Source organism: Mytilus galloprovincialis, chromosome 6 (assembly GCF_965363235.1).
Source record: "Mytilus galloprovincialis chromosome 6, xbMytGall1.hap1.1, whole genome shotgun sequence".
Taxonomy (NCBI): domain Eukaryota; kingdom Metazoa; phylum Mollusca; class Bivalvia; order Mytilida; family Mytilidae; genus Mytilus; species Mytilus galloprovincialis.
This window is the reverse complement of record NC_134843.1, coordinates 98,296,294-98,313,000: the sequence shown is the minus strand read 5'-3', so window position 1 is coordinate 98,313,000 and position 16,707 is coordinate 98,296,294. Positions and strand designations below refer to the sequence as shown.

Below are 16,707 nucleotides of genomic sequence, written 5' to 3'. Positions count from 1 at the left end.
GTGTCAAATATCACTACACAGAGATTTTTTGTTTACACGTGACTTTTGAGTTCCTCATTTCAAGGCGCATTAGGGATATTGTCCCATATATTAAATATTTAGAAACTTCTTTCTCTACAAAAATATATGTAGTGAAACTAGAGGCTCTTAAGAGCCTGTGTCGCTCACCTTGGTCTATGTGCATATTAAACAAAACACACAGATGGATTAATGATAAAATTGTGTTTTGGTGATGGTGATGTGTTTGTAGATCTTATCTTACTGAACATTCTTACTACTTACAATTATCTCTATCTATAATGAACTTGGCCCATTAGTAACAGAGAAAAATATTTTGATAAAAATTACAAAAATTTACAAAATTTATGAAAATTGTTAAAAATTTACTGTAAAGGGCAATAACTCTTTAAGGGGTCAACTGACCGTTTTGGTCATGTTGACTTATTTGTAGATCTTACTTTTCTGAACATTATTGCTGTTTATAGTTTATCTCTATGTATAATAATTTTCAAGATAATAACCAAAAACAGCAAAATTTCTTTAAAAATTACCAATTCAGGGGCAGCAACACAACAACCGGTTGTTAAATTTATCTGAACATTTCAGGGCAGATAGATAAACAATTTTACCACATGTCTGATTTGCTCTAAATGCTTCGGTTTCTGAGTAATAAGCCACATTTTTTAAACTAGATAGCCCAATGATGATTGTGGCCAAGTTTAGTTAAATTTGGTCCAGTAGTTTCAGAGGAGAAAATTTTTGTAAAAGATTACAAAAATTTAGGAAAAATTGGTAAAAAATGACTATAAAGGGCAATAACTCCTTAAGGGGTCATCTGACCTTTTGGGTTAGCTGCGGAACCGTAGCTCTTAGGTCCTTATGTTATTTTTTGACTATTTGCGGACGTCACGAGAATCAAGAACAGATAACTCTTTTAGAAAAATACGTGTTGGTTTGTTTACTTATTTCTAAGCGAGAATCGAGTGTTTTCAAGACTTTACAACATTAATTCATTCGAAATATTTAAATAGCTTGAAAAAATTATTATTTCCATTAGTATTTAACCTTAATTAAACGTACTTTCATTCAAAAAGTCATGAAAATAAAATAAAAGACAACGTAAACAAACCAACACGTGTTTTCCTATAAGAGTTATCTTTTCTTGATTCTCGTGACGTCACTACGAGATTCAATATGGCCGAATAAAATAGGCGGAGAATGTATACAAATGGAAATAATTAGATAATAGTGTTAAGGAAATGAATATTCAAACATTAATAGGTACGTCATATCCTAGAAAAATATCTAACGAAACGAACTATATATATTGACAAGTTTTGCAAGGATTATAAACAATATTTTTTTGAGAAATAAAAGCGACCTGAACCTGGGTCGCAATTCCGAACGTTTTGAAATAGGAAAAATCTGTAGCTCTATGGTCCGCAAATAGTCAAAAAATAACATAAGGACCTAAGAGCTACGGTTCTGCAGCTACTTTTGGGCATGATGACTTATTTGTAGATCTTACTTTGCTGAACATGATTGCTGTTTGCAGTTTATCTCTATCTATAATAATATTCAAGATAATAACCACAAGAGTGCACACACTGAAATGTCTCGCCTTCTATACTAATCATTGATATTATGTTGATAGTCCAAAGTATAAAGCTAAGCTTTATTACAACTGTCACATAAACTTAACATTAACCAAGATAACTAAACAAAGACCAATGAACCTTGAAAATTAGGTCAAGGTCAGATAAACCATGCCAGGCAGACATGTACAGCTAACAATGCTTCTATAAAACATATATAGTTGACCCATTACTTAAAGTTAAAGAAAAATAGACCAAAACACAAAAACTTAACACTGTGCAATGAACCGTGAAAATGAGGTCACGGTCAAATAAAACCTGCGCGACTGACATAAAGATCATAAAATATTTCCATACACCAAATATAGTTGACCTATGGCATATAGTATTAGATAAAAAGACCAAAACTCAAAAACTTAACTTTGACCACTGAACCATGAATATGAGGTCAAGGTCACATGACATCTGCCCGCTAGACATGTACACCTTACAATCATTCCAAACAACAAATATAGTAGACCTATTGCATATAGTATGAGAAAAACAGACCAAAACACAAAAATTTAACTAAAACAACTGAACCATGAAAATGAGTTCAAGGTCAGATGACACCTGTCAGTTGGACATGTACACCTTACAGTCCTTCCATACACTGAATATACTAGCCCTATTGGTTATAGTATCTGAGATATGGACTTGACCACCAAAACTTAACCTTGTTCACTGATCCATGAAATGAGGTCGAGGTCAAGTGAAAACTGTCTGACAGACATGAGGACCTTGCAAGGTACGCACATATCAAATATAGTTATCCTATTACTTATAATAAGAGAGAATTAAACATTACAAAAAATTTGAACTTTTTTTTCAAGTGGTCACTGAACCATGAAAATGAGGTCAAGGACATTGGACATGTGACTGACGGAAACTTTGTAACATGAAGCATCTATATACAAAGTATGAAGCATCCAGGTCTTCCACCTTCTAAAATATAAAGCTTTTAAGAAGTGAGCTAACACCGCCGCCGCCGTAGCCGCCGCCACCGGATCACTATCCCTATGTCGAGCTTTCTGCAACAAAAGTTGCAGGCTCGACAAAAAACGGCAAAATTTCCTTAAAATTGCCAATTCAGGGGCAGCAACCCAACAATCTGTTGTCCCATTCGTCTAAAAATTTCCGGGCAGGTATATCTTAACTTGATTAACAATTTAACTCATGTCAGATTTGCTCTAAATGCTTCGGTTTCAGAGTTATAAGCCAAAATCTACATTTTACCCCTATGTTCTATTTTTAGCCATGGCAGCCATCTTGGTTGGTTGGCCGGGTCAGCGGACACAATTTTTAAACTAGATAACCTAATGATGATTGTGGCCAAGTTTGGTTAAATTTGGCCCAGTAGTTTCAGAGGAGAAGATTTTTGTAAAAGTTAAAGATGACGGATGACGACGACGATGGATGAAGGACGCCAAGTGATGAGAAAAGCTCAGTTGGCCTTTTAGTCCAGGTGAGCTAAAAAATAATGAATTGTTATAATACATGTATTCCTATAACTTTAGTGTCAAAGTTCTTTAGATTTCTGAGGTTATTTTTACAAAAAAAATCATATAATTGAAAAAACAGAGAATATAGGGTATCCATTGAGGAGACAAAATTAAGATCTGACCATACTAGTAATTTTTTGTTTAAATCAAAGAAAATGATCGAAGGTATCCTATGTTCAAGGGACTAGACTTTTCTTCCAATTTATTATTATACATTCCTACATTTTGTTTTTTATCTTTGTTCCTTAAAATATCTTTGATTTAAGGTTCATTAAATTTTGATTGAGACAATATTTCTAGTTCACCACTCTCACACTGCAGACTTGTCAACTCTTCTGAACTTTATAAGTAGATTTATAAACAAAAGAAAACATCTAACCAGATTAAATCTAGGCAAGGTAACTTTTGATTTTATAATCGGTTTTAAAAATTATTTATTTTTAAATGTAACATATAAGGTTGTGATAAGATTAATTCTACTTAACTTAAACCATTTAAATAATCTATAAATATAACATGTCATATGTATACAAGACAAAAGCTATTAGGTAATCACCTAGCCATTTTTGTTATTCAAACAAAGAGAGATAACTCTGGTTGCTTTATAGAATTTATTCATTTTTAAAAATGTCCATGATTTTGTATAGCAGTAAGCTCATGTGATCAAGTTTTGTTGTACATTAATGCAATGTTGGGATAATATTTGTAGCAGTAGATAACATGAAAGACCATTACTTTAAAACAAGCACTATTACTAAGTTCTTTCCTATCATTGCAGAGGAAAAAGAAAATATGAATCTAGTAAAAAAAGCAACATGTATGTATATGTAAAGGGAGATAGGGGTTTACATCAATGAGTCAGCATCCCAATGACAAAATTACCCACAAGACATCTAGAGAGAGAAACTACAGTACAATAGAACTGAACAAATAACTTCTTTTCTTTTTTTTCTATCATCATTATAACTCAGGTGTCAACAATAACATTATTAAAATCATAATTATAAAAATGTTTTTTTAATTTGAGTGTCATACAGATGGTAAAGTTCAATACAGGTCATTAAGAGACTGAATTGTCATGCTTTATATCCCAGGCAAAAATTGGGCTGCTGGAATGTGAAGAAAAGGAAATTGAAAAAATACTTTTAACACGTTTTTTGTAAATAATGTTGAACTTGTATCAAGTTTTATAATTATTAGTGTTAGTATTTGTCATGGTACATTTGTATTGCTCAATAAAATTAACATCAAAGAAAATTAAAAACATTATTACCTGTAATTTTCTAGCAATAATTTACACAAATTTAAGATTTTATACAATATCTATAATTGTTTAACCAATCCACTGTTTATGTACTTTTAATAAACTTTACTGAACAAACAGCATGTAAGGGGAGATAACTCAAGTTTAACTGTCACATCAAACACAGAACTATATTCTCCAGATATTTAAAATCTAATTGAATAACAAAAATTATCCTGCAATTGGGTGTTCTCCTATACAGATACAGCCCTACAGATATCGCTATGCTGTATCTGTATACTATACAGATATCGCTTAAAAGCTACGCCCACTGCCGGACTGAGTATTGTATGAACCTGCGTGACCTCAGAATGTGTATTGCATTCGCATTCCAATGTTGTATCAATTGCTAATAAACGATTACTTTTATACGTTCTGTTCGTTTTCAAACATTTCTTAAGAGCAATAAGAGATTCTTTTTTTGCGAACCCATCTTCAGCTGAATGTGTGATTACTCTATCGTATTACTACACGGGCCTCAAGGGATTTCAAATCGTAAATAAATGAAAAACATGTGTTTTTGTGGCTTTCAAAACACAAATAATATACAAAATTAATTGTAGGATAAAAACAATAACTGTTTAGTGTCTTTAAATATCAGCTGTATTTGTACACGGCTCGAAACAGGTGTAATAGCTCACTAAAAGCTCGCATACATCTTGTTTCCTAGCCTCGTACAAATACAGCTGATATTTAAAAACACTAAACAGTTATTGTCTATATACACTAGTGTATTATTGGACTTGCATGATTCTTAAAATTTGATCCACCTTTACTATGAAAAATTGATTTCTAGTAAAATAAGAAAGAAAATCAGAAAAACTTTATAACTAAATAGTATAGCTATATTTAAAATAAATGATTGTTGATTGTGACCCAATGACAAATATTTCAAGCATGTTCATATTGATAAAAATACACCACAAAATCAAATCTAAACCCAGTTTCTAATTTTCAATCAGAAGTGGTATGGCTAAATATTTAACCTGTCCATCCTAGTGTGAAAGGACAATCTTATTTTATAATTTGTTTTTGATTAGTCCTTGTCTCAGGTAGCAACAATTGGCATCTAATGGCTCAATGACTTTTGAGAAAAAAAAATACGGGAAAACTTAAATTATCATCATTCATTCCTGTCAAATCTTGATAACTATTTATGTACACAATTCATTCTGACAAAGCATTTATATAGTTTATAATAAAAAAAAAAGAACAACAGTGTAAAAAGAGAATCTGAAATTTCTTTTACTTTAACGAGTTCCATGGGCATCAAGTTTTTAATACCAAAATTCCACACAAAGCACTTTGGTATACAGTTTGACAATTAAGCTTCAAGAAATGCTCAGATTAGATCTAAATATCTTATATAATGGTCAATCAAAAACATTAATTAAAAACTGCAGTTGCTTATCTTTTAAAATTGTATTTAAATGTTCATATCGGTTATTTATTGCAAACAGTGTAATCAAACGAGTTCTTATAGCACAATTTGCATGGTGTCAATCAACAGTCTAAAGCTAATTTAAAAGATTTAAACATATTACAATGTATTCAAAATACAATGAATGTCGAAATTTAAAAACTTCTTTTTTAAATTGCCACCAACATGGATATTAACTGAAACTGATCAGATATCGTAATTTATCCATATCAATCATAAACTGTATGACCTGGAGATGGTCGCCCGCTGACTTCTGATATTTCTCATTACAATTTAATAACCACATGTACTTATGTTTATAGTTAATTTAGATGTAAACAAAGCTCCAGTATGACATATTGTTATTCTATGGTGTAGTTTGTCTCATATCTGTGCCAAGAATATATTTGAGGGTGCTATTATTTCAGTATTTTTTTTGTTTTTTTGTTGCATTTTGGATTCATTATTATTTGTGGAATACCAATTTTCCTGGATTTCTTGGATAAATGTGAACTACAAATTTCGATGTTCAATGAAGCATAATTTTTTATGCAGACTTTGCCAAAACCACAAAATACAAATTTCCTCATCCATGAAAATAAATGAATCCTCAGTATGTTTTAACTTTTTTAATTTCCACAAATTTTGAATGAAAAGAACATAAGTTCAACAGAAAACTGGGACCACAGTTTTGACTGTTAAACAACTGATAGGGATAAGAATTGTTTTTCTTGAACCTAAAGACCAATCACTAAGAGTTGTGGATTCAGTGCATAGATTGGTGGACCCTTGGACTAATCAACAACAATGCTTCAAACAAATCATCCCACATACACTAAAAGGCACACTCAAAGTCTATTCTTGTTGAAGATTAAATATGAGTACACATGCTGAAACATCTTGTCTGATTTACACTGATCATGATTCAATTATTTTACACATAATTAATATTACTGAAAATCCATTATATGGGGTAGTAGTGAGATTAAAGCTGTCAGATGGAATAGTACACTATAAAATCATTACAAACACCAAATAAAGTTAACCCATTGCTTATAGTATTTCAAAAACAGACCTAACAAAGAAAACTAAACAATTATCATTCAATGAACCATGAAAATGAAGTCAAGGTCGGATTATCTCTTACAGACAGACATGTTCACTTAACAGTCATTCATAACACCAAATACAGCAGATCTTTTGCTTATAGTATTTGAAAAATGAACTTAATCATGAAAATATGGCATGAACCAATGAACAAGGTAAATGAGGTCAAGGTAAGACAAACCAGCCATACAGAGACTTGTTCACTTACAAACTTTCCATACTCAAATTATAGTTGTCCTATTGCTAATAGTACAGTCAGGATCCTACTTCGTCAAAATTATCTCCCCATTACGCCAGTTCATTTTCACAATCGTAAAAATGGAAGCCATTGTAGCGATGACGCGCTACCAATTTTGCTCTTGGAAACCGATAAATTTATCCACATTGCACCAATACAATCCTTATATGTCAGTTATATTTTAAAAGACAAATGTATCAACTAGCTAATGAGCATCAGTTTATGATATTGTCTGCATTGATTCAACTTAAAACTATTGTCTGATCGGTTGTTAGGTGGAATTTTCGAAAAATCATAAACATTTAAAAAACTCTAATTAAATATTTCGTGGAAGGGCAGACTAGATTTTTTTAGTGGTTGAAGACTATAAACCCTAGTTATCACACACAAAAAATTAGAATTTTTCGAAGATATGCATTTTCATCATCCAACTGGTAAGAATGTCGTCAAGTACTTTCAGTAAAAAAATAGCTATTCGAACACACCTTCCCTGTTTTTGTGACTCATTAGATAGGTATTTCACTTGACCCATATATTTCATCTTTTAGTACTGTTATTTTTTTGTGTTATAAAGTCAACCTGTAGCTTTAATATATAAAAATGATAGAATCTGAAGCGAGACGATGTATGAAATATTCTTACTTTGAACGATATCAAGACAAAATACTCAACTCAAACACGCCCTAACATAAAAAGGTGCACTCGATTTTCTCTTTTCGATACAATTGTTACCTATTTTTTGGAATTTTTTCTTCAGTCACATAATGGAAGGGCAGACACGAAAATTACTGAACTAAAAGATTGATATCTTTTCCGTCCGTGGTAATTTTTTCAAAAAAATCGGAGGTTATGCATTTTTGTCATCCAACTTGAAAGATACCCATGTCGTCGACTTGATATCTAATTGTTCTGCTTAACTATGTACTAGATAAATTGAAAACTTATGCAAATGGTGTTTTTGAAATAAAACACCTCGTAATTGAGAAGAAAATTGCAGTTTTGTTTGTTTCTATTAACTTTTTAAAAATTTGTCACTATAGTAAACAATACAGTAAACATTTATCGCCTTCTCTAATAGAGAGCTTCGATTCTTTTGTTCTATTTCAACCTGGTTTCCGACTGAGTATACTACACAAGGAATGGATTAAAACACAAAAGTTCATTTCCATAATTGAAAATGTCCCAAAATAATATGAGTTCTCTAATCTATAAAAGGACTGTCTCATTGACATATGGTTTATTCTAGCATGTTTTGGGGAATGATGTCTTGTTTCCATTCACCTGAAATATATCTTTTTTCTCTTATGCATATAGTGGTCTATTTACAAAAACAATATGAAACTGTGAATAAAAATATTGTGATAAGTAATCTTTATTTATTTTTTATGAATATTGACAGGACAAATAAAATATCTGAGTAAACAATGAAAATCCTTAAAATATACATTTTCTGATGAATGTTTTTCTATTTTGTTTTATTTAGATGGAAATGTTGGGAAATTATTTATAACTTCATGAAACAAAATCTGTACATTTTTTTAAACAAAATTCAGCAACTTCACACAACTTTATTCCTGTATTTCAATTCAAATTCACAGCATTTGGCTTGAAGCAAAATAAGAATTATTTGCTTGAACTTGATAATGTAACATCTATGCACAAAAGTTCATTTATTAATATGAATAACAGTAGAAAAATCAATAAGAAATTATTTTTTTTTTAAATCGGGAAAATTTTCCCGAAATTTTCATTGTACTAATGAACTCAGATCGTTCAATTTTTTTGATTTCATGTTTTGAAACCCGCATCTGCGCAGAAATCTACAATGTACTTCCTTTTTCTGGTCTCGTTTGTATGAAACTTTGAATAAAATATATATTTATCAGTCTAGTATAAAATAGGAAGGAACACAATACCAATTTCATTTTTAATAATTCCTTGATATGAAAAAACATTACCTGATGATAGCGTTTCTTTGTTTACATTGCATATGACGTCATAACTTAAATAACGTCACAACTAAAATCCCTAACAACAGAACCAAAATCAGAAACGTTACGGTATTTCTGTTTCTGTTTTTTTAACAAATATTTAAGTTACATAAAAATAATTCATACAGACGTCGTCCCCATTTACAGGTAATGCCTGCCTCATATTATAATTTACATAGTGTTAAAACTTGAAAGGCTAGGATAAATTGATAAATTTTGCAATTCGCTTTTTCAGAATCTAAAGGACTATGGGTAATTTCATTGTTTGTACACCAAAATGAACTTAACGTCACGTCATTGGTTAAATTTCCATTGTTTATTACATCTTGAACCAACCAATAAAGACATTTTGGTGTACGCTTTTGAAAATATTACCAAGAATGCATTAGATTCAGCAAATTTCAGAGGCTAAAATATGACTCTTATCATATCTCCTCACAGAGGCGGATTAAGAGGGGGGAATTTGGTTGATTATATAGAAAATCACTGAGGAATAACTTGAACTGGCCCCCTTTTAGGCAGTTAGTGGGTCCCCTCTTATGAAAATTTCTTGATACACCACTGCTTCCTTCTAATATTAAAATATAAGAGAGTTACACCTCAAACAAGGGAAGCTTTATACAGCAACCACAAAGCAAGACAGACAAAAATTATGGCCATAGTTGTTGATACGACTGCTGGACAGGGTTGTTTAAAATGTCCCATATAACCTTTGTATAAAAGGTCTAAGTAATATCTGCTCCATCACCTTTGCTTTGTGTAACAAGTAAAATGTCAAACTAAAAAGCTAAAAAACCGAATTTATGGTGCAGAGGACTCTTGCAGCTACTGACCCTTTAGTTACTTAAACGGGCAACCATTTGCAAAAATGTATATTAATAATGGCAATGATGTAGCCAATAATGACATAATTTGTTGAGATTTCAATTGAAACGAAAGATCAAATAATAAGCCTGAAACCATAAATATATAAATTGAATTACTTAATTAGCTTCATAAACAAAATCTGTAACAATAAATAAAACATTATAATATATCAAAGCTTACCCAACAGTGCCACAGTTAAAGAATGGAAGAGTTAATAATTTTGATTCTACACCTTTGTGAAATCATTTTCTATTTATTAAATGGCCTATAATTCTTTATTGAAAATAAGTGAATTCCAAAACTAATAAAAACAGACGGAATTCCACTTCAAGACTAAGTGACAACTATTTACAAATATTTTCTTAACAATTTTTGATGACCTTAATTCAAAAGTAAAAGTTGGTTCAATTTCAGATTTAATTGAAATTTTGAAGTTTTAATTTCACCTGAAAGTCAAACAATTGTGTGTGTTTGATTAGAAGCAATGGTTAATTGATTTTAAAAAGACCTTGTATAGTTGTAATTTTCAAGTTATGGTGACAAATGACTGTCAGACATGCAACATTTCCATCATTTACCACATCCTTTGTGCAAAACACGCTCTCTATATTTGAAGTTGAACTACACTTTCCTGAGATAAATAACAGGGGTATTTCTTATTAGATTTAAAAAGCAGGATAGCTTCAGGATTTAGAATTGCAGGCTGCATTAACCAATATGATCCCTTCCTGCTAAAACTTTATAGAAAATAATTCTCTTTTGTACTTTTTGCTTACTTGCTGGGAATGGTAAAGTTACTTGTACACTTTGATTGCCACACTTGGGAGTTAATTAGATCATGTCCCTTTTTCCAGAAGGGGATGTATTTGCATAAAAAGGCATACTGTTCTAGCTGTTTACATTGATATCGAAAATATACATAGACATTTAAGGAATGACTGTAATATTTTTTCTGTCTAATAAGAAATAACATAAAAAGTTTGGTGCACACTGAATAACGGTTATTTACACTGTGCACCACATTTTTATGCTATTTCGAATAGACAGAAAAAATATTACAGTCATTTCTTATAATTTAATTCTAAATTCCATTTTAAACCGTAGAAAACCATGAAAAAACGTTGATGACGTCACGGTCACATGACTAAATTATGTCTATGGGCTGATAATAAAATAACGTCAGCTAATCAGAGAAAGCGTTACATCCACAATTAAATTATATATAGTTAAACAGAATAATGTTCCATTTTTTTGCAAAACAAGAATTTTCATGTTTTGTTATTTTTCGTGAGATTAAATCATCGAACAATTTGCTACTGAAATAGAACACCTCACAGTGATCAATAATAACATGCCATTGTGTTTTAAATTGATAAATAAACAAACAAAATCGGATTTGGTGTTGAATCCCTTACTCCTTGTTTATTTTAGATCTAAATTTCTTCTGCTTCGATGGAAATTAAATATTATAAAATTTAAACAGACAGAAAATTTGATGTAATGGATAATTAAAAGATTACCTGACCTACGATCCTTTGATAGTCGGGAGCATCAAAGAGGGTGGCCCGTCTAAATATTTTAGTATTAAACAGATTTTAAGCAGTTATGTTAACAAATTAATCTTTCAGATGATTTTAGCCAGGAACACTTTATGTCAAACTGGCATATTTCAATTCTATAACTTAGTAATATATACCAGCTTGATTTTCTATATACATGTACCACACATTTCCTACTAATCAATCTATAAATATTTATTTATAAAAAACATTGCTTCTCTTCTGAACTCAAATTCTGAATTTAACCATGATCCAAATCTATCTAATTTGGATTTGATGGTTGGTTTTTATAGGTTCCAATTGTAGCATTCTCATTTTTGGCTAACATCAATCAATTACTATAGGTCATCAAATCAAAATATTTGACATTCAATTTGGATTTTAAAACTTACAAGGGCTCAACATCTTAAAACATACTGAATAATTGTCAAGAGAAATAAAAGCAGTACAAAAATAAAAATTCTCAAGTATTTTTTAAACTTTCAATGACCGCTTACATCCATTTAATTTCAAATTATAGCCTTGTTGTAAAGTAACAAAACTTGGAAGTATTTGTATTCACAATGTTTTCGAACGTAAATAAAAATTTCTTGTAGTCGTATAACATTACTAAGACAACTTTACATCTTTCCTTTAAATAAAAACTGATTGAAACATATATTATGCAATATGTGAACTCTTCTTGTGTGAAATAGGTAGACTGAATAAATTTGCATAATTCACACAATTTAGTGTTTATTTCAGTATGTCAACATTACCACAATTTAATGTCATCATAGTCTTAATGCCACCAAATATATTAGTTATAGGGAAAACTTAACTGACAATTTTTAATTTAAGATTATATCTTAATTTTACCCAGACTAATGTTCTTTTAATGGTAATTGTTTATGATGTTGTATCCTACTTACACATCAAACACTGCACCTAATATATCATATGCACTTATAAAATTACATGTAGGCATGTACGAATTATTTATATTCTTTATTACCTTGAATATTACGTCTTGTCATTTACATAATAGAAATATAAACATGTTGACAGAGATTGTTGATTGATTTGTTAAATCATTTCTCAAATTTTAAAACAGATTTCTTTTTTACTACATGTCCAGTGGCAAATATTTCAGGTATATTAATGACAATACTCTTACACAGAGATAGCATAAATTTTATTAAATGTATTAACTTTAATAGTTGCAACATGGAGTTCAAAATCATTCATTACTGTGATCAGGACCTTTTGATGTTATAAAGATTGATCAATTGATTGATAGCTATTCAAAATTACATCTTTTTTTTAAATGGCCTATTAGTTTTATCAATTATTAAAACAGGGTCAAAAATACTTGCATGTTGTTATCATGTTATTGTAGAATAAAATAAATTAGTTAATGCGAATCAAATTCGAATTACATGAGAACTCAGCATAAAGCAATTAAATAAGATAAATCAAATATCTATTATCTTTATATAGAAATGAGAACGCATTTGACCAGTTTAGGGAGAAAAATGTTAAAGGGTAAAAAAGCTTTTTCTAGACAAAATGTAAAAGAATTTATATCAGCTTTGAGTGTAATAAAAATATCTTCTTGGTTTTGAAGAAAAAAAGAATTTATCCGGCTACTACCCAAGAAGTTAAATATAAACTAATATTTACTTTCACTTGTAAATACAATGACAAAAAAATCTTTGAAATTTAAACCTATGTAATTTCTCCCTTTTAAATGCACATTAAAGTCAAATCATAACTTGTGATAAAAAGTCACGAATCCTTTTAAATCAAAGATCATAATGATGTAATTCAAATCCTTCAATGAAAAGCATACATGGGAAAATATTACAATGTGTCTTTTTTTCACACAGACAAAATAAAAGATGCTAAATGTACTTACTTTTCACATTCTTCAACAAGTCGCATTTCTTTGGATGTCATTTTAAACTGTAAATTTATTAAGCTCTGTTTAGAATCTTAATCCATCGCTTCATCTCTATATCTCTATAAAGTTAAAACAGGATAAAGTTATAAAGCATCTCCAGAAGGCTCTGAAGCGCAACCATAACTTTAACCGTAAAGAAACTGTAAAATTAGTTTAATTTAAAAGTCTGAATGATAAGTTTTATTTTGATCACATGATTACCATGCACAATAAAATGGCAGACGGTCATTGGTTGAAGTGTTTCTGCTGTCCCATACTAACTGTTTAGGTGAAATTTATTGGGTTTTATTTCAATGAAACCTACAATTTAGTTTTAATTCAAAATACAGAAATTATTGACAATAACTTTCTTGACAAATGAAGTTTGACCTTTGAGCCTTCTTTCTTCTTCATGAATAAGTTTAAAGATTGTCACAGAATTAAGTGTTTTCAGTGAATAATTCGAAAATAATGAAATACAATTAGAAAAGGTTAAAGAAAAATATTTGAACATGTAGTCTAGGCTTCCAATAGGAAAATGTTTATAACTTTATACAATTTTAATTATTTAACAATTTAACTTTAAAATGCCTTCTTTAAAAACATTAGACCATCTTGTTAGTGCATGTATTAGTGCATTGGTACCTAAATATTACAAACTTAAAAAATAAATGAGTACAAACCGAAATCTTTTCTGTGATAACTTCAATACTCTAATTTGTACTTTTCTGTATAAATACAAGGACAGCATTATCTTTTGTTTTTCCATGCTGAAAATAAATAAAATATTTATATGAATAATGCGAGACTTCATTCCTTTTGTACATGCAATAAAAATGAGTCATTTGAGGTCACAAGAATTTCAAACATAATTTTAAATCGTAACATTTTCAAGGTTGAGCAAGATTCTTATGCCTGATTTGTAAACATGCATTCAGTTTTTTAAAATAGCAATATTTAAATTGTCTCAAAATTCAAAAGAGAGTTTTGTGAATTTAGAAAATTAACAAAACTAAAACTAAAAATTGTTTTTTTAAATTTCAATAAAATTTCATTTAATCTTGATCAAAGCTATATTTTAAGTAATTTTGAGTAAATATATAAGGTCATGATAAACTGATTAGTGAATCAGGTTTTTTTCCTTCTAAATATTTGATGGATATCTTCTTAATTTTATAAGGTCTGGACTTAAATGTGATGAGGGTAATCATGATAACTTTTTATTTGTTTTCTCTTTGTTTTGAACAGAAAACAAAAGATATGGGGTATCCATCCATGACATAAAACCAGTACATACCTGTACATGGCAGAAAAACACACTAAAAGCAAAGGAAAAGGGCTTTCATTGCTGTTCATCATCTCAAAGTCACAGTAGGCCTCTGTATTGTTTAGATTATTAAGTGTAAATACATTAAAAAAAAACGCCTAAAAGTTGATGAGAATCTTGTTTTAAGATAAATATATAGTATAAACGTCAATGATACAAAATCTATTTAGACTATAGAATAAGAACAATTACTTGTCACTGTATGGCTTTTGTTTTTCTTTCATTTTTTTATATAAATAAGGCCGTTAGTTTTCTCGTTTGAATTGTTTTACATTGTCTTATCTGGGCCTTTTATAGCGGACTATGTGGTATGAGCTTTGCTCATTGTTGAAGGCCATACGGTGACCTATAGTTGTTAATGTCTGTGTCATTTTGGTCTCTTTTGGATGGTTGTCTCATTGGCAATCATACCACATCTTCTTTTTTATATTTAACAGTTAGCAAAACACAAAGTATAGCAAGATATAAAAAGCCTCTAGATCAAAACTTGAATTTTTTGGTAAGATTTTTTCTATAAAAAAATTAATATGGTTAGGTGCACAAAAATTATTTCCCCTAACGGTCCACAAATCATGAAGTTTCTATTATTCTAATCTGTATGCAAAAATCTATAAGTAATACATGGAATAACTTTTTAAATACCAGAACTGTAAAAAGAGAAAACATGAACAAAGATATAGCCATTGCATTAAAGACTTGGGCTGAAAAAGCTTCTTAATCATAAAGCTAATCATAATTGAACTTTAAAAAAGGTCAACACTCTAGTACTGACATTATAATTAATTACCAGTGAAACCATATAGAATTCAATAAATTTAATAAAATTTTGTTTTTAAGGAAAGATGGAGATATCAAAGATTTCACTTTGTAATTGGTCAAAAATACACTAGAAGGATAATAATAATCACATATTAAGATTCTAAAAATATTAGAAATTTCCAACAGAACCAACCAACCACCAGGCCTTTTATTGCTGACTATAATGTAAAAGTATAGATGTTTTGTTCATTATTGAAGGCCATACTGTGACCTTTAGTTGTTAACTTTAATCTCATTTGGTCTCTGGTGGAGAGTTGTCTCATTGGCACTTATTCCATGTATAAACTGAGACAAACAACAATGAAAAACACATGGTCTAGATATATACTGACTTGATACAGACACAAATGAGGTGGGAGGTCAACCTATCAACCAGAAACATCACTCTTAAAAAAAATAGATGCACAAACAAGGACAAATGACAAAAAACAACACATAGTTCAGAAAACCTAAGTATAAAATCTTGTTTGGTAAATTAACATCAAGGAATAAGAATCTCCATTAGGGAAAAATTAATTCCTTTCAGTATCTAAATTTACCTTAGCTCCACCAAACAGGACATCATTTTTTTCATAGACATGTTCATCTGCCTACATTAAAAAGAGACAATTATAATATTGTGATTTTAAACAGATAAACACTTATTACGATTTATTAAGATGTTAAAAACGCATAATGTATTTTAAATTTTGAGAAAAAATTTAAGTTAAAAAAACGAATCTCTTTCCCAGATCATAACCAGTATTTATGCTATTGCACACCTGTCAATTTTTTTATACAATCATAATTTATGGACATATAAAAAGTTTAAAATTTGATCATTTCTAGATGATTTTGATATTTTGAAAGGTTTTTATTGACAATTATTGTGTACTATATCATATCTACAATCTTTCTACCTGATAAATCTCCCTTTCATATCATCTTTTTACATTGTTCCCCTGGTTTACTAAATTTTATACCAACCTATTAACAAGGACAGCTGTCGTGCTACCTCATTTCTCCTCTGTCAAGAGACT

At 30.0% G+C, this 16,707-nt stretch overlaps 1 protein-coding gene across 1 annotated transcript in view; it reads right to left on the bottom strand.

Moving 5' to 3' along the window:
• The window catches only part of LOC143080891 (PH domain leucine-rich repeat-containing protein phosphatase 2-like), a 49,105-nt gene extending 35,440 nt beyond the window's left edge, over nucleotides 1–13,665 (bottom strand). The window contains exon 1 of the mRNA XM_076257044.1: nucleotides 13,519–13,665. Coding sequence (XP_076113159.1) covers nucleotides 13,519–13,559 — 41 coding nt within the window. The 5' untranslated portion in view covers nucleotides 13,560–13,665. The remainder of the gene's footprint in view (nucleotides 1–13,518) is intronic.
• Between the last annotated feature and the right edge of the window lie 3,042 nt (nucleotides 13,666–16,707).